We start from the raw sequence: 22,817 nt of genomic DNA on the forward strand, positions 1-22,817 counted from the left end.
GTTTTTCAGCAGTGCACAGCCATAATGTACACAGCAGCGTGAGAGTGTATAGTACGATCATTGATGCATTCTTTTTTGGGGGGAGGGGTGAGTTAGTCTCAGTGAAATAGCATTTGACTGCGACAATGTATCGGCATTATCCAACTCCAGGAGAATTTCCACGGAGACCTGCGCCATATGGCCACCCGTCACCCCGCGGGCCGCCGCCAGGCCCCCCAAACGTTCCCCGTATCGGTGGGCCCTTCGGTCCGCGGGCTAACATTAATGTTCCTCTTGGACATTTACCCCCTGCATCTTGTCGACCATTTTTACCCCATGCACCGGATAGTCATTACCGCCACAGCGGACCCATTGGAGATCACTTCATCAACGTAAGTAGTTGTCAGTTGCTAACATTTTTCAGGGTACAAGAGGGGTTAGCTAGCTAGCTAGCTAGGGCACAACGTTAGCAACTTCTTCTTAGCTTAGTTTAACGGCGGTTGGAATCCATACATTGGTCATTACCGCCATCTACTGGACTGTAATACTTTATTTTGATCGTACGAGAAATTATATAATATTCATATCTTACTATAAAAGGAGGAAAACTCTGCATCCATTTATTTCTCAATGGGCTGGCCAATCAATCTGGAATTATATATGGGCAGGGACTGACGAAGCTGATTATTCCATTTCCCCAAATCTAAGCTGTTTATGGCAGCGCTTGACATTAACTTCGGACAAGTGGCTCAGATATTTTACTTGTCCAAAATGGACTTGTGAAAATTAAGGCCTATTAAAAATAAATAAAACCGACAAAAGATTTGGACAATTATTATGATTTAAAAACTTAAACACTGTGTGTGGTATATACTGTATGATCAGTCCTCCAGCTCATCTTCACTCCATCAGCACCAGTTCATCATCCTCATCTGCTCTCTCTCGACGACCAGGGGTTAAACCCTGGTCTACGCTTGTAATTACGGTATAGTTGTTATGTTATTGCCATAAACACCATTCAAATAAATAATTGTATTTTTATTTGAAATAATTTCTTTTAACAATAGGCGCATTAGATCAACAGGTAACATCAAAACAATAACAATATTGAAACACCTTTCTTATATTGTTGTCAGAGTAATAGTGTGTGAGAGAGAGAGAGCGTGAGCATTAAATCTCAGTCAGTTGCCTCAGTCTTTGTTTCTGTAGAGAAAGAGAAAATAAATTGATTTAGTCAAAAGGCTCCCAGGTGGAAAGATTTCACAATCATTATGACATACAAATAAAAATAAAAAAATATTGTTATGTCTTGTAGATTATTATGGATATTTGCAACTCTATTATTTTAAGGACTGATGGGATAGTTTATGAATTAATAAAGCATGTAGTGAAAAGTACAGAAATCCAAACTGGCATTTTTGGTGGTAGCGTAGTCTTAACAGACACTGTGATGTATTGGGTTTGCGTTTGAGCCTCTTGGATGCCGTATTTGAGTGATCACATTCACAAGTGCGTCACACTAGGTCCGGAAGTCAAGACAAACACAGTTGTACGCTGGACTCCGATGCATTAAACAACATGTAAACAAACAGCCAATATAGTAAAATTTTAACCTCGGTTGTCAAGCCATGTCAATATAACAGATAGACCTAGCTAACATGGGGCGGGCTGCTTTGAGCGAACGATACACACTTCATTGCAATCAAATCAACTGCTCAACTGTTAGCTATTACTGCTGTGTAAAGTATTTTCACATACAGGGCTAACGTTAGCTAGCAAGCAGCCCACTATCACGCTAGAACGCTAACTAGTAGCTGACTACTGTATACTAGGGGTGGGAATCGCCAGAGACCTCACAATACGATACTATCGCGATACTTGTGTCACGATACTAAATATATTGCGATACGCTGAGTATTGCGAATAAAAATGTTTAATTAACACTTTGACTGCCATGAAACGTCTTTTCACGTCATTGCTGGCCATGCTCAAGTTGCCGGGGGACGCTGTACAGCGTCCTTATATCAATATTTCAAAAATCTGCGATCGGATTCATATGTCCCCTCCGCTGGCCTGAGATCCACCAGCAGGACCCACTGAGCTCTCTGGCGGTTCAGGAGCGCCATCTGGTGGCCGATCGGCGCAATCGCCAAACAGGATGTTGAATAGAGGTTGTCCTAGACGACCGTAGTACTTCCAGCGCTCGCTATAGGTCCCGCGACTCTGGCTCGTCACACTACACAGTGATCGATTGCCAATAACTCGATAAACAACATGATTTGGACGTATATACCATTATACAAGCTGGAGATGGACCGGGTAAATTTACATCCCATAATGATAAGATTTCAACTCGACGATGATCGCCCAACGGCGCGCGGAGACTGGGGTGAGTTTCAGCGTGTAACGTTACCGTCTTCGATACTAACTGCTATTATCAACATTTGACCCACATTAGATGATTGGTATAACGCTGCCCACGGAATTATAAACGCCCCCTAGCCCATCCGGTCAACATCAGATGACGTGTAGTAACTTCTAGAAGTACATCTAGTTGGAATTTTTTATATCGCGCTGATTGCCATAAAACTGCATCATCAATATAATGCATTTGGGGCTATAGATCACGTTCTGGAGAAAGCTGCAGAAAGAGATGAAAACATACTTATACATTAGACCATACTTTACTATGAATATGTGAATGAAAAAGTTTAACGTTGCTACACAATGAACAATACATATAGGACTTTGAATGGGCCCTAATAATGGCAATGTAGCAATAGAATTTAAAAAGTTATAGCCATGCAAAGAAGGGGTACTTCTCCATAGACAAATAGAGCCGGCAACCTATGGTATATCATTAATTTAACCCAAGGCAACCAAAGTGTTAATAATTTATTACCTTTTTTCAACTGCAAAGTAAAACTGTCAACATGTTTTATCCAATAAAATAAAGTTCAGTCTGTTGTTCATCTCACTTCAATAATTTTTATTGCAGAACACATGGTATTTTCTCAAGCAGACAGATGTAAACATTGTAATCTGTGTTGCATGTACCTGACAAACTGAACTGTTTGTATTACAGTCATATTCCAACTTAACTGAATGCACATGTGTGTGGACTACTGTACTATTACAGGTATTGAAATGAACAATGCAACTTCCTTATACACTTTTTTTTTTTGAATAATTAAATATCGATACTTGGCGTCCCTGTATCGATACAGTATCGCCACACAAAGTATCGCGATACTACTACGTATAAACCCCCCCCCACCCCTACTGTATACAGTTCCAATAGACTAACACCGGCTTAGACTCGAGGGTTGTACTAGGGTTGGATGCAGTTTCGTGTTCAGTCTGTGTCTGTTCTCCATCTTCTTCTGCTGTTTTTAACGATCCTCTTCAAATATCGCAGCATGTTTCCGAGTGCTCCCTTGACTGAGAGAATGGCCAGTATCGCGGGAACTTTTATTAAACATTCTGATAAGATGGAATAACGTTACTATTCATTTGGGGAATATATATATATATATATATATATATATATATATATATTTTTTTTTTACTTGTCCGGTCGGACAAGTTAAAATGTATTATGCCGGGCGGCTAGGTGGTGTAGTGGGCAAGGCGCTCGCCATCAACGCTGGAGACGCTGGGTTCGAATCCAACTCTCGCCGTTGCTATCAGCTTGGCTGGTCGTTCATACTAACACAATTGGCAGTGTTAGGGGTGGGAAAGCTGATGGGTGGGTCCTGGGCGTCCTCCTACAGTTCGGTCGGGGCGCCTGCACAGCAAGGGTAGGATCTGGAGGGAGGTAGTGTGACCTTCCACACGTTACACTCTCCCGGTGAGAATCTGCGCTGGCTGCCGGCTGGCTGCACATGCGTCGGAGGAAAGCATGTGACAGTCTCCGGCCTCCCGGACCAACAGTAGGGGGAGTGCGCAACAACCAGGAAGGGGGTTGGGAATTGGCATAACGACTAACAGTGGGATGGGAGAAAAATCGGAAAAAAGGAGGGCGGAAAAAGATAATAAAAAAAAATGTATTCTCCCCCCCCCCTTTTTTTTTTACTTGTCCCGGACGCGTGAATATTAAAGGCAACCAACTTGTGTTCGGCTTTTCTCTGATTGGCCGCGCCCCCACGCGCAGGCAAGCGCAGCCGTCATGTAACATGTAACCTACACCTACTGTAACTTACTGTACCTCTGCTTGCCTACAGCACAGCAGGTAATGGCGTTAATCAATGAAACATGTAACCTACACCTACTGTAACTTACTGTACCTCTGCTTGCATACAGTACAGCAGGTAATGGCGTTAATCAATGGAACATGTAACCTGTAACCTACTGTACCTTACTGTACCTCTGCTTGCATACAGCACAGCAGGTAATGGCGCCAATGGCGTTAATCAATGAAACATGTAACCTACCTACTGTAACTTACTGTACCTCTGCTTGCATACAGCACAGCAGGTAATGGCGTTAATCAATGGAATATGTAACCTGTAACCTACTGTACCTTACTGTACATGTGCGCTTACTGTACCTCTGCTTGCATACAGCGTAGCAGGTAATGGCGTTAATCAATGGAGCGTGTAACCGCGCGTAGCTTACCTCTGTGCTGCGGCGGCGTTCCTACAGCACAGCAGGTAATGGAATGAAACATGTAACCTACACCTACTGTACCTTGTTACTGTACCTCTGCACAGCAGGTAGCGGTGTTAATCAATGGAACATGGAACCGCGCGTGGCTTACCTCTGTGCTGCTGCGGCGGCGTTGTGCAAAGCCGGCGGCGTGGCCGTGGGCGAATTGCTCTGTGCTGGCACGCAAGCTTGAACGTTGGCGGCAGGGTCCATCGCGAAATAGTTAGTTTAGTTATGATATGATTAACCAACAACGCAACCTCTCAAACACACAAGTGATTAACCAACAACGTTAACCAACAACGCAACCTCTCAAACACACAAGTGATTAACCAACAACGCAACCTCTCAAACACACTCTCAAACACACAAGGACCTCCTCCTCTCAAGAGCACCTGGGGGAGCCTCATGCGCATGCGCGCACTCTGCCGCGACTGCCGCGTCTCTCTTGTCTCTCTTGTCTCTCTTGCCGCAATGCCGCGTGCTAGTGGATTGATTGATTGGCCGTGTGGCCAATCAGAGAAATGCTGAACGAAAAGCTGAACACAAGTTGGTTGCCTTTAATATTCACGCGTCCCGGACAATCGGACAAGCCTTAATGTCAAGCCCTGATGGGCATTTTTGCCAAGTCTCTTAGTCTGCACCAAGGTTAATAAATGTACCAGTCACCAGTCAGCCATCAATGGGAGATGGGTGCATGCTCAGATTGTGCTCGTGGAATGATACTTGATAGGGGACCAAATGTATACAATGTAACTGCATACATGTGTCGTACCTAGGGATGGGTACCATTCACATTTGAACCGATACGGTACCGGTACCTGTGAATCGATACCGGTACCCAACGGTACCTTTTTTTGCTACTTTAGTCTCTAAAAATGTAATCTACCTACCTCAGCCGTGAAAAAAAAATCCAAACTTGAAGGGCTGTCTTAAATACTTCAAAGCTTCGAAGCTTCGTTCGATGGCACGAGCTTCGAACATAAAAAAATCCAAGTTAAAAAAAGAAAATTACGCCTCCATTCCAATGAAACGAAAGTAAGTGGCGCCTCGACTCCACCTCTCTACAACAAGCACGTGGAGATTATCTGTGTTGAAAACAACAAGGACATGTGCAGCAGACATGTCGACGAAGAAGTCATCAGACGTGTGGTTACACTTTAAAATATGCAAAGACAATGCCTCTACAACAACTTTGTCAAATCACCTAAAAAACGTACATATCGTCGTTGTACACGACGGCGACGCCACACAAAACATTAATAAGGCTATGCCTATGCTGCTATGACTAATGTGTTACCAAGTTGGCTAATTTAATTGTAATCATCTGCTTTTGTAGGTGCATTGTCTGATATAATTATAAATTAAATATAATATAATTGTTTGCTTGATAGACGAAGGTTGCAACATAATTATGTAATGTCATGTCGTTGGCTGTGAGAGCAGCCCCACTGCACCCAGGCAGCGCAGCAGAGTGAAACCTTGTTGGCTGCATCACAGTCACGAAAGGGCCTACTTAATTAATTAATCCAATCCACTTTATTTATAGAGCACATTTAAAAACAACAAAGTTTACCAAAGTGCTGTACAAGTCCCACAACATAAGATAAAAAAATATATATATATATATATATTGTAATTAATATATTATTATAATTTTTTTTGAAGCTTCGAATTAAAATCGAAGCTCTGCTCCGAAGCTTCGATTGCCAAAAAAAAGCTTTGAAGGTCTAACTTCAAATAACTACACTTTCGACCGTTTTCGGCTTGCCATTGCCCTGACTGCTTTGTTGTTGAATCAAGTCAAATCCTAGGTAAGCGTATATTGTGCGTGTGAATGTTGACATGAAAAGAAAAAAGGTTTCAAATTATTTTTTTTTTAAATGTTACGGTATCTGACTCACGTGAATCGATACTCTGTAGTAGGGCTGCAACTAATGACTATTTTGGTAGTCGACTAATCTGTCTTATTTTTTCGATTAGTCGACTATCGAAAAACAATTATATAAAAAAAATTAAAAATAGAAAAAATCTTTTAAATTTTTTTTGCACTACCTATCTTTGTGAAAGTGGCTTCTCAGCTCTGGTCCAGCTGAAGACAGAGCAGAGGAACAGATTGGACATTGAGCATCACCTCAACATCCCCAGTTATCCCATTAGTTCCCCCAAACTTACTGTCGGTCTGTTATGTTAAGCTAAGAAGTCTTCAGCTGGCTGGACCAGAGCTGAGAAGCCACTTTCACAAAGATAGGTAGTGCAAAAAAAAAATATATATATATATATATAATAATTTTTTATTTTTTATGACTAATCGACGCAACAATTCCTCGTTGACGATTTTTTATAATCTACGTCGTCGATTATGTCGACTAATCGTTGCAGCCCTACTCGGTAGTACCTTTTAAAAGTACCGAATTCGGTACCCATCCCTAGTCGTACCCCAATGGTTGATGCAATATGACGGGTAACTGTCTTTGGTGACATCTTCTCGTTTTACCCTCCTTGGTCTGCGCATTGGTAAGTCTGCGGAGTTGTGGTGCACACATTCCAAAGTGTTGCGAAACAGTAGCTAGCTACCATGTACAATTCACACACACTGATTACTACTAGTGTTGTCGCGGGGCGCGCAGTAAGGCGGTTGTTAGTATCGTGCATTTCTCTATACTGAGCTGAAATTAAACGATTGCACATAAATTAGGTAAATAAATATTAACAATATTTATTTACAACACATACATTTACTTATTTACAAATTACATACAGTAGTAGTGACAACACGCATATGAACTATTTACAATACAGGGAGGCACATAGAACACTAATAACCATTTACAACCAGTGTCAGAGCGAGAGCACTCAAGTTGTTAGGACATTCTGAGGGCTCAGAGTGCACATTGGACGCTCTGACCGAAGAGTCAGTTTATCAGAGTGGAGCAGATTTTCAGTGTGAATTTATGAACTCACCTTAACTAGGGCCCTATGAAATCCATTTAATCTTTTCCTGTTTTCGGATATGAATTTTCCTGTTTTCGGATTTCTCTGATTTTATGTTTTTTCCTTTTGGATTTAACAAAAAAAAAACTATACAAAATTATGTTTTTAACTAACTTTAATAACGGTACATCTGCAAACAGTGCCAGTGCAGTTCAATGTTCAGTGCCAGTTCAGTTATGAGGTTTATTCTTTTCAATGCAGTTCAACTGCCAGTGCAGTGCAATAACTAAATAATAATTAAATAGTTAAATAATACAAAATAATAATTTGTTTAAAAGAAATTAAAAAAAAAACTGTAAAATGTAATTTCTTTCAAAGAGATGTCCTTTAACCTCTTAAGCCCGGAGCCCTATTTTCTGAAAATCCGCCTAAAATGTTTCCCTATTGTTAGGTTTTAGTGAGTATGTCTGGGAGTGCTTGCATTCTTTCATTTATTTGCATTTATTTTAAATTTGTTGGACCTTATGGTGTTCTTGTTCTGTTCTTGACTTATTGTTATGTTTCTTCTTGACTTGTTTAAAGAAGACGTGTACGGGCCTTACAAATACATTTGATTTGATTTAAAATACATACCTAAGTAAATGGAATATTGCTCCACTTCTACAAGGTCAATTTGCATATTCTTGGTATCTAGGGACATCTATGGACCTCAGTGAATGTATTCCCAGTGTCAGAAATATTGTCTATTACTAGGCTTGCTTAAATTGTGATGAAACAAAGGAGAATATGAATTATGATTTTTCTTTGCATCTTTGACAGTGAATAACACCATGCTAATAATGACCAGACATGAAAAATCTAAGGAAATTAATAAAGGGAAGATGATTAAACAGAAGGTTTTGTCGATACACTAACTGAATTCTCCCATCCGGACCAATGCAATTTGAAATATTATTATAGAATATAGAATAGCAGGCTTATAAATTACCTTTATTATAGCCAATTCGCACATTTATGGATTGTGCCAAATCTTATATTTCAAATGGCCGAGTTCAATTTGGATTTAGTATCACCAGGCATGCATAAGATTAAGAACGAGAGATGTTCCGATACCATTTGTTTCCTTCCCCATCCGATTCCAATACCTAAGCGTTGGGTATCGGCCGATACCGATACTGATCCGATACCAGTGCATACATTTTAAAAATAATAATAATAATAATAATTATATTATAAAACTTTTTTATATATATATATATATTTTTTTTTACAGCTAGATACTGTTTTATATATACTGTTTTTTTGTAATAACTAGAAAGTAATGGTATTTATTCAACAACAGGTGATTGTATAATGTATAGATTAGTATTAGTATCATTAATTGACAACTATGCTCAATGAGTTCACCCATGGAAAGGTTGTTGGGACATTGGTTCCGCACGGACGTTATACGTTGTTTCACTTGCTATCCAGTCTGCTCCGGTTCAGTTAGCTAGTAGCAGAGGCTCTGTTGTGATTTTTAATGTACAATAAATATTCAACATTCTCTTTTGAGACTCCGCCTCAGACTCTTATAGCGGAGGCCCGCTAACATACGCTAGGGCTGCACGATTTTGGGAAATAATCTAATTGCAATTTTTCTGACAGATATTGCGATTGCGATAACATTTTTGCGATTATAATAAATTTTTTAAGCATCCTCACAGAGGTTTATTGTAAAATGCGGCTTGCATCTGGCCTACGCGGTGGGTCTTTTCAGGACACAGAGCCTAAAATGTTTCTTTTTACCTGGGAATCGATACTGGTACCCAACGGTACCTTTTTTTCTGTACTTTACTCTCCCTCTCTGAAGTCTAAACTTCACAACACACTTATCTAAAACCCCTTACCTCCCTCTCCCAAACTGATCTGGTTCAATAAATAAAATAAAAAAATGCGATTATTGTTTTTTTTGCGATTTGATAATTGCATCATTCCAAATCGCGATTTCGATTAAAAAGCGATTAATCGTGCAGCCCTAACATACGCTACACCATAGTTATATATACTTACTAGTGTAGTAAGATGACGGAGGCCCGCTAACATACGCTACACCATAGATATATATAATAAACATAATTATGCGTTACACTGCCCCAGAGCCTTCTAAAAAGATTCATTATAACTTGGCTCTGCACTGCCCCAGGTGAGAGACAACCAAACTTCTGAAACCAAACGAATATGAAAATAAAATTCGAATATATATATAATAATTTTTTTTTTGTTTTTTTTTTTGCCGAATCAACTCTGCCTCTCTTTGTTAATTACAACAAGCAATGCTGTTTGTTATTCAAGATGAGGTCGGACTCTGCACTGACAGATTTGTGTTCATTGTGCTGCTTTTATAAAGCCTCAAATGACGGCTTACAATATTGCTGTCAGGGAAACAAACACACACACACATTTTACACACAACATGACCGGCCCTGGTAGAGAGAGAGAGAGAGGGACCGCGCGCAGGAGTGTGTAAATGTGTGTGCGCGTCAGGCTTCTCCCTGGTAGAGAGAGAGAGGGACCGCGCAGGAGTGTGTTGTAAATGTTCTCCCTGGGATATCACTGTCAAAATATCTTTGACTCCCACGCCCATATTCCGATCCATGCAATAATATTCACAGCGGTATATATTGTCATTTGAAACAAGTTACCAATGCATTGTCCCGTGGGATTATGCCCCCCTGCGGCGAAATTAATTAGTATCCCCCTCACCCTCAATCTTTCTACCTCTCTCTGTGTCAGTCGCAGACTGTGGGCGACTGTCACTCAAAGCGCTTATGGGCAGAGCCAGGCCAACACAGCTTGGAATCTTGAAGTCGAAATGTTTTGCTTTTGAGTAATTGATTAAAAATATAAAACAATGAATTTATTTTAAAAACACTTTACAGATGTGTTCCATAGACTCACAGGAGTTGTGTAAAGTTGCCCAAATAGTGAAAGGAATAGCAATGCATGTCCCCTTTAAATGAAGCCGCAATTTGGACCGTTTCTTCATTCTCTGCCATGACTCCTTCCTGTTACAAGTTTCCAGATGCGCAACTGTCAGAAAAACATTCTGGCTGGGAGGCATGCGATTTCGATGGATCGGACAATTTGCAACCAGTTCTCAATTTCCCATCCCTATTCCATTCAATCTGTTGGTCATCATTTTCAAACCTCCCACTTGCCATTCCATGCCTCCTCCTACCCATCACCCTCACTCAACCGTAGTCTTAAGATTAACCATATTTATATACAGTATATATGAACCATATAGCTGTCAGTCACCGTGAGAACACATCCCCATGGACACCACACTGGGGCTTGCTTGATTAAAGACTGGGCCTAAGTTAAAGACTGGGGCTTGCTTGGTTAAAGATGGGCTTGCTTGTTTAAAGACTGGGGCTTGTTTGGTTAAAGCCTTGTTTAAAGCCTGTAAAGGTAGGCCAGCCCACCAATACAGTTATCAAGTTTTGGGTACTGTTATCATGCCTCTTTTCCATTGCATAGTACCTACTCGACTCGACCCTACTCTACTCGCTTTAGGTACCTGGTACTTCGTTCCTTTTCCACTGTGCAGGTAGTACTCCGCTTGTCTCCGTGTGGGGAGGCGGGCCGCTGGCGTACAGCATGAGAGCTCTGTGAGCATAGCTATGTCCGTGAGGGTTTGGAGCAAGCCAGAGTAAATACAGTTTTCAATCAATCAATCAATCAATCAATAACAACATTAACCAGACTCTCGGTGTGTCTATTCTGCTAACGTTAACGTTACCTCTCGTGTCTATTCTACTAGCGTTAACGTTACTCTCGTGTCTATTCTACTAACGTTACCGTTAGCTCTCGTGTCTATTCTACTAGCGTTAACGTTACTCTCGTGTCTATTCTACTAACGTTAGCATTAGGTAATAACTAGTTTAAAATGGATGATGATGATTACCTCACGAGTCACGTTGTGTCTATTCTACTAGCATTAACGTTACTAGTACAAACTATCAATAGCGAGTTATATTGATCTGTGCACGCTAGCCGCAATGCTAACGGTAAAACCACATAAGCTAACAAATCAGCAATCTTTTTGTGAGAGTAAACTCTCCGCTCAGTGGTAAATTGTGTTGATGTTGGTTTTGTTTCATCAATAAATGAGGCAGAATACACAGTGAATGTATCCTTTTTTGTTTATTGCACTTGTTCCTGCTGCAAACAAATAATGAATCCTACGCGAGGCATTAAAGATGGCTGGTTTCTGTTTTTATGCAGACGCTCCAACGTGTGACGCTTCTCTCTTCTGACCAATCAGTGGTCTTCAGTGTTTCACGTCACTTTTTTGGTACCACTGTCCACTTCTACTCGCTTGGAAGGAACCTCGAGAAAGACGGTATTAAAAAAGTACCGGGTACCAGGCAGGTACCATCCGCACGTTTTGGCAATGGAAAACCGAAAAGGCAGAGTAGAGTCGAGTAGGTACCATGCAGTGGAAAATGGGCATTATTCTATCAAGGAATCTTCTGACATCGCCTCCGTCACTGGCAGGTGATTCTCTAATCAAATAACAGGTGATTATAATAGCCATGGCCAGCCAATGGACTATTTCTATGGTGTTGTTGCCACACTGGAAGGAAATGCATGCATTATGATAATTCTGTGAATAGAAAATGAGACCGCTTGGTCATCATGATGCTCAAAACCAGGATAATGGAGCAAGCTACATTACTACACAGAGTGGTGTCTTACACCTTTTTCAAAACGATGGTATCACAATTCTGCTTCCTTGTGTAAATACTTTAATATGAATGTTGAATACTTCCGCCAGACTCATCCCCACTGTAGCAGCTTCTCCATAGACCGTAGTACACTGGCAAGCCAACAGATCCTCCCTCCAGCGGATCAGCAGCACCTTCACATGCCACAATGGAATCCCCCTCCTTTGGAACCTCCAAGAGACGACAGGTGTGTTGTGTCTGTAGAGAGTAGGGATGAGCCTGTGAAGGCATTCGAATATCCTGTTAAAATGTTTTGGTTAAAACATCCGTTAACCAAACTACCCCAAAAAAAGGGTGATCCTTGCCTTCACTAAACAAGTACTCATCATTTATTAATTAATAATTGCGTTTTCAATTATTAGTCAAATAAATGAGGAAACCAAATTAAATTAGTTAAATGTAGTTAACATGGGAGACAAAAATAATATCTAGGCTTGGATGCCATTTACATGCGTTGACGATTGGGACTTTTCCCAGTGATTCATGATGATATAAGATATAGTATAATATGTTTTAAGTAATTGCTCACTGAAACTGGGACATGCGTCTTAAATTTGTTTGTTGTTTTGTTATGGGGCAGGCTGGTGAACCCAGATCAACACAGTTATGATTTTGTTGGTGATATTATTGAACCACTCTACTTATTTCAACAGTGAGAAGGCTGGAGAAGAATTCTTGAGATGTCTTGCGGCCAACCAGCCACTCCCAGATTATCTCAAAGGGGATATGGCGCAGAACCTGGCCGAAGCGCTAATGTCGGCAAACGCCTTGAAGGCGGCGGTCCAGTCAGACTTTGACTTTCTGAAACACAGGCCCAGGAGCAAAAGCCGTAGCCGCAGCCGCGGCAAGAGCCGTGCCAGAAGCCGCGCTCGGAGCAGAAGCCGAGGCCAGAGTGGCAGCCGCAGCCGAGCTAAAAGCAGGGCAAGGAGTAAAAGTCGAGCTCCGAGCCGCAGCCGCGGGAAGAGTTGCGCCAGAAGTAAGAGCCAGGCTCGCAGTAGGAGCCGGAGCCGAGGAAAGAGCCGGCCGCGAGACAGGAGTAGGAGCCGCGGGAAAAGCAGTGCCAGGGAGCACCGGAGCAAGAGGAGCCCGAGCCAGGGTTCCTGTGGCAGCCGTGTGTCCACGGGCAACAAGAACCTGCTACAGGGTCTCAAACAAGTTATGAACAGCAAGGAACTGGAACACAGCTTGCCTTCCCTCAAGGATGCTATCCTCACTGTACAGGTAACACTTTTTCATCGTATATAAGAATGATCTTTTAGAAAGGCTTTGGCAAGGTGTTAGCTAGGGGTGGATGGTATAAACGGTATACGGTATGAATTTGCGCTACAGTATGGATTTTCACTATACCTTGTGACTGGTAGACTAGAGCAGCTAGTCACAGCAGTAGCAATGACGTTAACGTTACTTGACGATTCACTCGCCGTTTGCAGTGGTCGTTGCATAGTGTGTAATTGTACCGAGTTTTTCTCCACTTGCTAACTATCAGTAGCTAGCCAGCTAGATAACGTTAGACAATGTCTCATGTATTAAACTAAAGTGAATAGTTGACTGGGTCATTTTAAACAGTAACGTTAGCTAGGTAGCTAACGTTAGCTCACGGAACAACAATAGCTAGTTAGCCAACGATAGCCAACAACCTGCGAAAACGAATACCAAACTGATGATATCGGACGTTGATATCAGGAGCTATCAGTAGCTAGATAACACTAGACAACGCCTCATGCATTAAACTAAAGTGAATAGTCGACTGGGCCATTTTGTTTAATGCTTGTTATGTTGAAAGAGGAGCTGCACTCGACTCTTGCCGGAGCATTTGTTGACATGGGTCTGTGAGGGGGAGGGGCAAGGCGTGGAGCAGCAGCTGTGTGTGCCTCAGAGAAGACGGCAAGCTAGAACTCCGCTGATAATTGGATCATGTTTTTTGCGCGTGTCATTGATCCGCGAAAATAAAGCATTATCTGAATTCACAGATCTCATATTTATACTGAATATCGGCCGATACCGATCGGGGCATCCCTAGAATAGCTGCCATACCAGTAGGGCTGGGCGATATGGAAAAAAATCATATCGCGATAACGATATGATAATTTTATTTTATTTCTCGATATCGATAATTATCGAATTGTTATAAGTATAAAATAATTTTTTTTTTTTTTTAAACAGATGTATGTTTATTTTGCAGCAATTCTTTGTCATTGCCGCCATCTTTAGTGTTACATCCCCTCACACTCCATTTCTCAGGCTGCAGCTGGTTTAAAAGCTAAAGTAAACCGGCTTCTCTGCTGGCTGTGGCTCCAGAGGAGTTGAACAGTTCTGGCTCTGCTAGTTTATTTTCGATCTTTTGGCGCTTTTTTGGTGGACAAACCACCGCACATGTGCACTGTGACTCGTGACTGGAGTCTAGTTCTGCTAGCACACATAGCCTACTGTGTACAGACGGTTTCAAAATGTATTTTAAATTAGAAAGCAAACAAAATAAATGGACAAGAGAAAAAGAAATCTGAATTTGGTCAGTATTGTCATTTGGACAAGCAAAGCCATTACTTTAAGTTGCAGGCAAGAAAGACAAGTCTGTCCACTGTCTCTGGTTTTAAAACTGCCCTGTTGCAGCTAAAAAAAAAAAAAACGATTTTTTTTTAATTTCGATATTCGATATCGATTATTAAAATATATCGCGATATTTATCGTTATCGTTATATCGCCCAGCCCTACATACCAGTGTTTTACCCCTTCAGAAGCATTTATATAGACATTTTAAGATAAATGAATATACCGTGATATATACCGTTACCGTCTACGCTTCAAATTATACTGTGATATAAATTTTAGACCATACCGTCCAGCCTTAGCTTGCTGGTGATGTGAGAAGGGTTGAGTTTTGAAGACGCACACAAGGTGACTGGAAGAAATTCATTAGTCTCAAGTAAAATACATTGTTACTCACACAAATATTTATTTATTTATATATTTGACACTTACCTTAACTCATTGGACGCCAGAGGTCGCTGTGGGCGTATGGCCGTGTGTGCCAGCGCTGTAATGAAATGGGGGTACATGCTGGTGTTTGTATAGTGCTAAAACTATATTAAATATTATAGCTATGGATCTAATGATATAGTCGATTGTCATTGAGTTTCTTCCGGTCAATATGCAAAAAACAGATAATTTTTTCATCAATACATTCCCGTTTTAGACCGTGGTGAATATGAGTATAGTTTTAGAGTGATCCTGTGTAATCCCAGGAAACTCTGCCAAAAACGGTGTTTTACTGCATTTCACTATAAATCGTGCCATTCCTCGCCTGGATCAATAATCAATCTGAAATCAACGCTAGATTATCTGTATTATGTTTCATCATGGATGCATGAAAGGGGGGGGGGGAGCCGCCCCTCCATGCTTTGATCGCAACCAACGGAACACGCCACACACACACCACAGTCACACGCTCCGATCGTGGGGAAAGAATTATCCGATCAACGCAAGATTGATAACATATAGCCCTTACCTTGTCTATGATGTACTGCAAAAAGAATAATCCAATTATCTGATCGCCATTCCAAGTACTGATCGCGAGCGTGTTTCCAACGTAATCCACGGGTGACCCTCGTCGATGCATCCGTTATAACCGCTTGTCCTGTCTGAGAATTTAGACCCCGCCCGCACGCCGCAGCTCGGCCCAGACAAAAAGCCACATCTTTTCAAATGGAGTGCAATAGCGGCCGCAAGGCGTTAGGCGACGATATTGGACTTTTGCGATCTCAGACCCATCCCCAGTGATAACACACAGCTGCCTGCATGTTTATGAATGGAAATAGCGAATGAAAGAAATAACGATCCAATAACGAGTATACTCGTTGTTGGCAGTATTCGATTGGCGGGCTATAACGAGTTGACTCGTTGTTGGCGGCCATTGAGTTAAAGAAGGGCAGGTAATCCATGATCACGGTCAAATGTACACAAATATGTCCTTTAACTGGCAATTTCAGTCGTATGGTACATTTCTCTGTCCTAGCCTCTCATGAGTTATTGACAACTGCAGCATCCAATGAGGTACAGGCCTTTTATGGTGGTTACTGAAAGTCTTTCACATTACCTTTCTCATCAATGACAACCTTTTTATGATTTTTCTTAGTGTCCGAATTCAAAATGTTAATTAGAAGAAATTCCTTCTGGTGGTCAGAAGAAAACTCACTTAGGTGGGACCTCCGTTAACTTAAACATACACTTTGCTGTGGCTTATTGGTCATCAAAGGTAGTGCAATTTTTTCATCTACATCATTTCATGGAACTATAATTAACAACACAGGGATTCAATGTCCCTGATGTGTGCAGTGTGAGATTATGTGCTAAATATATCGGCATAGTTTTTTGGTGAAGTGTCCCTTTAACCTATGCTTGCTTCATATTGGATACTAAGCTCTGCTTAGCCACAAAGTAATGTAAAATAATGGAGCGCTTCTCAGGCTGTATAAGCACTTAAACATACTCCTCCACGGTGCACCAAAAGCTAGGACAGTCTATTGGGGCAAATGTGAGTATTTATGTAATAATTTTTAAGTCAAACTACTGCTGTGGCACAAATTTAAAGGATCCAATGGTAGTTTTAATAAAAAAATTATAACAATCAGATTTGCCCCAATAGATGCTCAAAGCCTTTTGTTTGCGTTTGGTGCACTGGGTGTGTTTTAGTTCTTTAAAAAGTTCCATTATTTGACATTACTTTTGTGGCAAACTAGTAAAAGCTGGATATTCAGTATGAAGCACAGAGACCTGACCTGAGAAGACTGTCAATGAGCAGGAATTAGCACTAGGACTGAACCTTTGCGGTCATTTATTCTCTTTTTACAGGCCTCAAGTCAAGGTATGGAAGAGGCCTTAAGTCAAGGTAAGGATGCAAAGATAAACAGTCTGCTCTGTGAACAGGAGCACATGAGACAAATGGACGACAGCATGCTCCTCCCCCATGACAGGGTGGGCAGTGACTTCTCCTGGATACAGGCAAGCAGCCAGGAAGACTCTGCACCCGTCAAACCTCAAGACCTCTATGATGAAGAGTCATTCCTTTATGGGAAGGGAGACTTTAGAGAAAAACAACCTGCCACTGCTGCACCTTTCACACCACATTTCAGGTCTCAAGCACACTCCGCTCCCCAGCCCATACAATCTCAGCCTTCCCTGACCAGCAGCCAGTCATATCTTGAGAACGAACCTCCTATGTTCAGTAGCCTAGGGGACCTGCTGGATGTAAAGCAGTTCCTTCAAACGGTCTCCCCAAGTGAAAGTGCCCCCAAGCGAGAACGTGGTTTTCAGCAGGAGCCCACTTCCCATACCCCTGACGTGAAGCAGTTTGAGAAGATTAAAGGCATGTTGAAGAACATTGGTCTGAACCTGGGCACAGCAGACATCAACAAGATGATGGAAAAGTTTCAGGAGCAGAGGAAGGAGGGGAAGCTGCCGTCTCCTCCACCGTCCCCCGGGCCTCAGGCTCGGGCAGCACCACCACCGCCGCCGGCCCTCATCAAACCAGCACTGGGTCAAACAAACGTATGGCAAGCACTGCAGTCACTGCAGTCTTTAATCAAAGGTGAGACAACAGTTGAACGAGTAACATGTGACTGATTTTGTATCATGTCAGATTTGCAGTGCTGTATCGTTTTACATGTCATGCCTTCAATGATGTGATGATATTCAGAATAAGAGGAGACTGATGAATCTGTTTTCTTTTGCATTTTTCTCCCAATTGTCAAGGATAAGATTTTGCGGCTGTGAAAACTGACCCTAGATCTGCTCTTCAGTGTGAACGCAGAACGATGCCACCTGATTTGATGCAGATGCTGTCTTGTTTTATATCGTTACTTGTATTTCATATTGGAGAATGTATGTACGATTATACTGTTTTGTTTTTTTCCTAAAGCAACAAAGGAGAATCGGGCAAAAATCGATCCACATGGCGCTTGCCATTCTCAAAAGCCCTCCAACAAAGATAATAATAATAAGGTAATATTTGCCAAGCTGTAATATTATCTTACCGCTATTTTCCTGAATTACTCACGTCAATGCTTAAAAATGGTGAGAACAGCATTTTTGAGTCTGGCTTGTGCTTGCCAGGTTGATGACAAGGAAAATAAAAAGAAAGCGGGGATGCAGAAGAAGGAACACCTGCTGAAGGAGCTGGAAGAATTGCTCAAAGATGAAGGTGCTATTTTAATATCTATAGAATCATTTTATTGCTAATGGTTGTACTTTGATACATACAGTGCTTTCCTAATCCTCAACCCCTTGTTCACTTTTGGTTTTAAATTCAAAATTATTACGCGAAATAATTTAATACATATAGCCCATTTGTTTTGTCATTATTCGGCTGGCGTGCTTTCCCCCTTCCAGATTATTACAATCAGATATTCTGAATACATCACCTACATTTTCAATACCTATTTGTCATTCATCAGTTGGAAACTCTTTGTGACTAAGACTTATTCCGCTGAAATTGGCCTTTTTTAATGTGAAAAGGGGGGGGGGGATTTCGAAATGCAGTATTATAACGTAAAAGTAAACTTCAGTGGAATACCCATTTTAAAGTTGGCTGTACTTGTTTTGAGACTCAATGCTTATTCCTGTGAATTTGCAGGGTGCGATTATTTGATCCCTGTGATTGGGTTTTACTGCATGACGTGTGAGGAGTTCTTGGGAGATCTGAAAGCTGCTGAAAGCCATGCAGATGTCCATCGCCACAATGATTCTAGCAGAGTGAGTACCCATCTAACATCCTGTGCACCACAATACCACTTTCACAGCCTTCTCTGTTTCTGCACCAAGTCCTTGTTACTTCCTATAACTCGTCACGGAATTGGCAGGCTTACTGACTCCACTTTAAAAGGTTAGTGGGCACAGGCTCCATTCACCCCAATGAAATGTAGAGGACTTAGCCGAATGTAGCAATTTGTTTTCTTTACCATAGAAATCACAGACGTTCTCCTTACAAGTTGAAGGTGTTTCCGAACATGTTGACACTAAATACAAATTTTTCTGACCTGTAAATCCAGCGCAAAACAAGTTAGTTTGAGACGTGTCCAGCGATCTTACAGTGTTAACAATAGCACATGGAAACCTCCCGCTCATTTTGAGTGTGTTGTCTAGTAGTATCTTTGACCGTATGGCAGCTAGTTTAACCGTTGGTATGGGAGTGACCCAGTTAGGCAGTATCCTGTATCTTACCCTAAAGATGTATAGTAAAGCTGGGGGAAACACTGCATAACTATTGGCATGTTTGTATGCCTGTTTTGATCAGAAAATCAATCTGCAGATCTAGGCCAGTCTAGCTGCAGACCAGTCTGGGTCATCAAGATAATTTTAACTTGTTTAATTTCCAATACTTGAATCTGAATAGACTCCTGTTGTGTCAAAAGATCTACTGAGCCTGGAAGTAGTCAATTAGAGTTGCACTTGAGGGGCAGAAATAAACATAAAAAAGATGATTCTCCTACCCTAAATCTCAGCACTCCGTTGCTTGAGGTTGGTCTGCTATAAGGTTGATATTGATTGTTTTTGTATGTCTTTAGCAGAAACACACAGACAAAGGACAACACGCAGACAGTCACACCGTACAGGACAAAGGACTCTCTCATCACCACAGCAGCACTAGCACTAGCAGTAGCAGACACGAGAGACCCACCAGACCGCCGGACAGGAGAGACCAGAAAGACTCTAGTCACCAGAGTGGTGATTACGAGAGACTCACCAGACCGCCGGACAAAAGAGACCAGAAAGACTCTAGTCACCAGAGTGGTGATTACGAGAGACTCACCAGACCGCCGGACAAGAGAGACCAGAAAGACTCTAGTCACCAGAGTGGTGATTACGAGAGACCCACCAGACCGCCGGACAGGAGAGACCAGAAAGACTCTAGTCACCAGAGTGGTGATTACCACAGAGACGAGAGGGGCCACCGAGACCCGAGAGATGAGGGACAACACAGACGCCCGGACCTCAAGAGAAAAGTCGACGAGGACCCCAGGGGCCACAGGAACGGACAGGACCAAATCTATTTGAAGGACAAGATGTTCAACGAGAGTCTGATGATAACGGTCTCCCGTGGGCAAAGCCCTCCTCCAAAGACCAGGGTGGAGGAGGTGGACAAGAGCAGAGTGGCGAGGAGCTCTGCCTCTGCGGGTCCCACCGTGCGGAAGCATGGCAAAATCCAACAAGACGGCAAAGGAAAACCCTGTAAGGACGGCAACAAAAAGGATGATGGTGATGACAGCAGCGATGGTGAGAAGGGAAAAACATCTAAAGGAAAATCACCAAAGAAGAAGAAGAAGGGAAAGAAGAAGAAAGACAAAAAGGATAAGAAAAAGAAGAAATAAAAGGGGGTTAAGACATAGCGACTGTGCTGTACATGTCTGGTTTTATTCTCTGCACGTTCCTGGACCTGGGCCATATGTGCCACTTACGTAAAACTTCAATTAAAAGCAGTCCCAGAGATGATAGATGCCTGTCCCTTTTACTGGCCGGGTATGGCTACACCTTTGACAAAGAAAGGCCAGCCGCGACAGCCATTGACGCTGCGAAGCAGTACAAAAAAGAAATATATGTATTGTGGCTGGGTGCTGCCCTGGACAGCGAGAGGCAGCCTGTATATGCCAGCAGCACTGTATTGTGGCTGGGTGCTGTTCAGTGCGCGTGTTGCTTTTTAACAGCGGAGGAGTGCAAGAATGTGACAATGTGACCATGTGACCGCGGCAGCGCGAGAGAGCGGCAGTGCGGAAATAGGCTGACCATGCCTAACCCTAACCTTAACCTTAACCATAGAAAGAATATTGCCATTCTCTAAGACAAACTCTAACCTTAACCAGCTCCTTAACAGCGCCTAAACTTAACCTTTCTAACCTTAACCAACTCCGAAACAATGCCTAACCTTAACCTTAACCTTAACCATGCCTAACCTTAACCGGCGAAAGAATACACGTTAAAAAAGAAAAGAAAAAAAAATGATGGGATTCGAACTTGAAACAACGGACCGCAGGACCGCCGCGCTGCCAGGTGAGCTAAGCTTTGAATGAGAATCATGGCGGTTTACGGCTAAATAATGCCGCAAGCTCTGCCGCTCCGCTCTGCGGTTGCCGCGCCTGCCGCTGGCGTGTCGCAGCCAATCAGGGAAAACGCGGAAGCATTCGGCGCACTCCTTCGCTGTTAATAAGCAATAGGCGTTCAGTGCTGAACTGGACAGAGAGGCAAGTCTCATTTCTCTCTACACTCACTAGTGAGATCCAGTGAATGATTCGTACTTGATATGCTATTTGATAGACACATTTTTATACAAGTAATATTCTACAACAATTTACAATTTGATAGTAGCGAAAATAATTAGAGGCCTGTCCCAAATATAGACGGCTTGAGTTCAGGGATTGAAGCAAAGAAAAGCCTGAGCTATTAATTGAAGTTTTACAGTAAGTCTCTAACCTGAAGTCGGAAGTCCCAAGTTATGTTTTACTTCATTCTTCCCAAGTAACTCAATTACAGTAAATCTCAGATAAAATGTGTATTCAAAAGTGTGATGGGCCTGAGAAAGATCATTAAAAAAGTAGATACTCCTGAGCACACACTGATGCTGTGCCTACAGGTGTTTACAGCTTCACTTTGGGGATTCATTATTTTCATATATTTGGGGTCAGCCTGACACATCAGACCCAAGGAATGTGGAGCTTTCGATGTAGAGCTTGTGTACTGTTCCATGGTTCTGATGTAGTGTTCCGTGGTTCTGACGTGTCAGGCAAATGTGAGGGTAAAGTATGCCCTCACATTCCTGAATCTACCTTTTTAATCATTTAAATAGTTGCTTTGGTTTGCAGCAGTTCACATGTCCAGAATATTTAGCCATTAATGATTATCTTAAGATAAGATTAGATAAGATATTCCTTTATTGATCCCCTTGGTGAAATTAGTCCTTACTTTACAACCCTATCATTTTAGGCTATGGTTTGACCTTTGTATAGATATTTCACTAGTCTAGGACCAATAATGATGTTGTGCTGCCTATTATGTTACATTTTCTTATATTAAATTCAGTTACCATTTCCTTTTATTATCTGCCCACATGTGCATCCTTAATGCTACAAAATAGCACACAAGATTGTATTCTTTGATTATATGACCAGAGGCAGAAAATATTATATTAAGTGTTTCAACTGCAGTCAAATCTTTGTCTCATCTCATCATGTTAAGGCGTGGTCACATATGCACCAAAAAAGGTGTCTCATTCACCATTCAAAACCACACAAAACGGACATAATTTGCCTTCTGTTGGAAGAAGCGTTCCTTGCTTGCTTAGTCAAAGTTAAAATTAGTTGAACTAGGAACTTTAATTCTTTCAAGGCAATAGATGGAACTAAATGATCAAATTACTGTTGGCTATTGGAGATGGACAAGAAACTCAGTAGTGCCGATATTTTCCTTTTTTAATGTGTTGATGGGACTAATTTATTTCCA

General features: G+C 41.8%; 1 protein-coding gene across 2 annotated transcripts; it reads left to right on the plus strand.

The window, feature by feature from the left end:
• Positions 1–32: 32 nt before the first annotated feature.
• Positions 33–22,413, plus strand: LOC311234977 (uncharacterized protein). 2 transcript variants are annotated; one of them, XM_084322287.1, is made up of 8 exons: positions 33–371; positions 12,383–12,519; positions 12,986–13,553; positions 17,181–17,916; positions 18,247–18,329; positions 18,441–18,528; positions 18,961–19,079; positions 19,892–22,413. In XM_084322287.1, the coding sequence occupies exons 1-8, from the start codon at positions 126–128 to the stop codon at positions 20,693–20,695; spliced, it is 2,781 nt and encodes a 926-aa protein (XP_084178413.1). In that variant the 5' UTR covers positions 33–125; the 3' UTR covers positions 20,696–22,413. The 2 variants fall into 2 exon arrangements, with proteins under 2 accessions (XP_084178413.1, XP_084178414.1); XM_084322288.1 differs by having other exon boundaries at positions 19,895–22,413.
• The last annotated feature ends 404 nt before the right edge of the window (positions 22,414–22,817 follow it).

The sequence above is a fragment of the Notolepis coatsorum genome (genome assembly GCF_963971535.1).
Source record: "Notolepis coatsorum genome assembly, chromosome: 9".
Lineage (NCBI taxonomy): Eukaryota > Metazoa > Chordata > Actinopteri > Aulopiformes > Paralepididae > Notolepis > Notolepis coatsorum.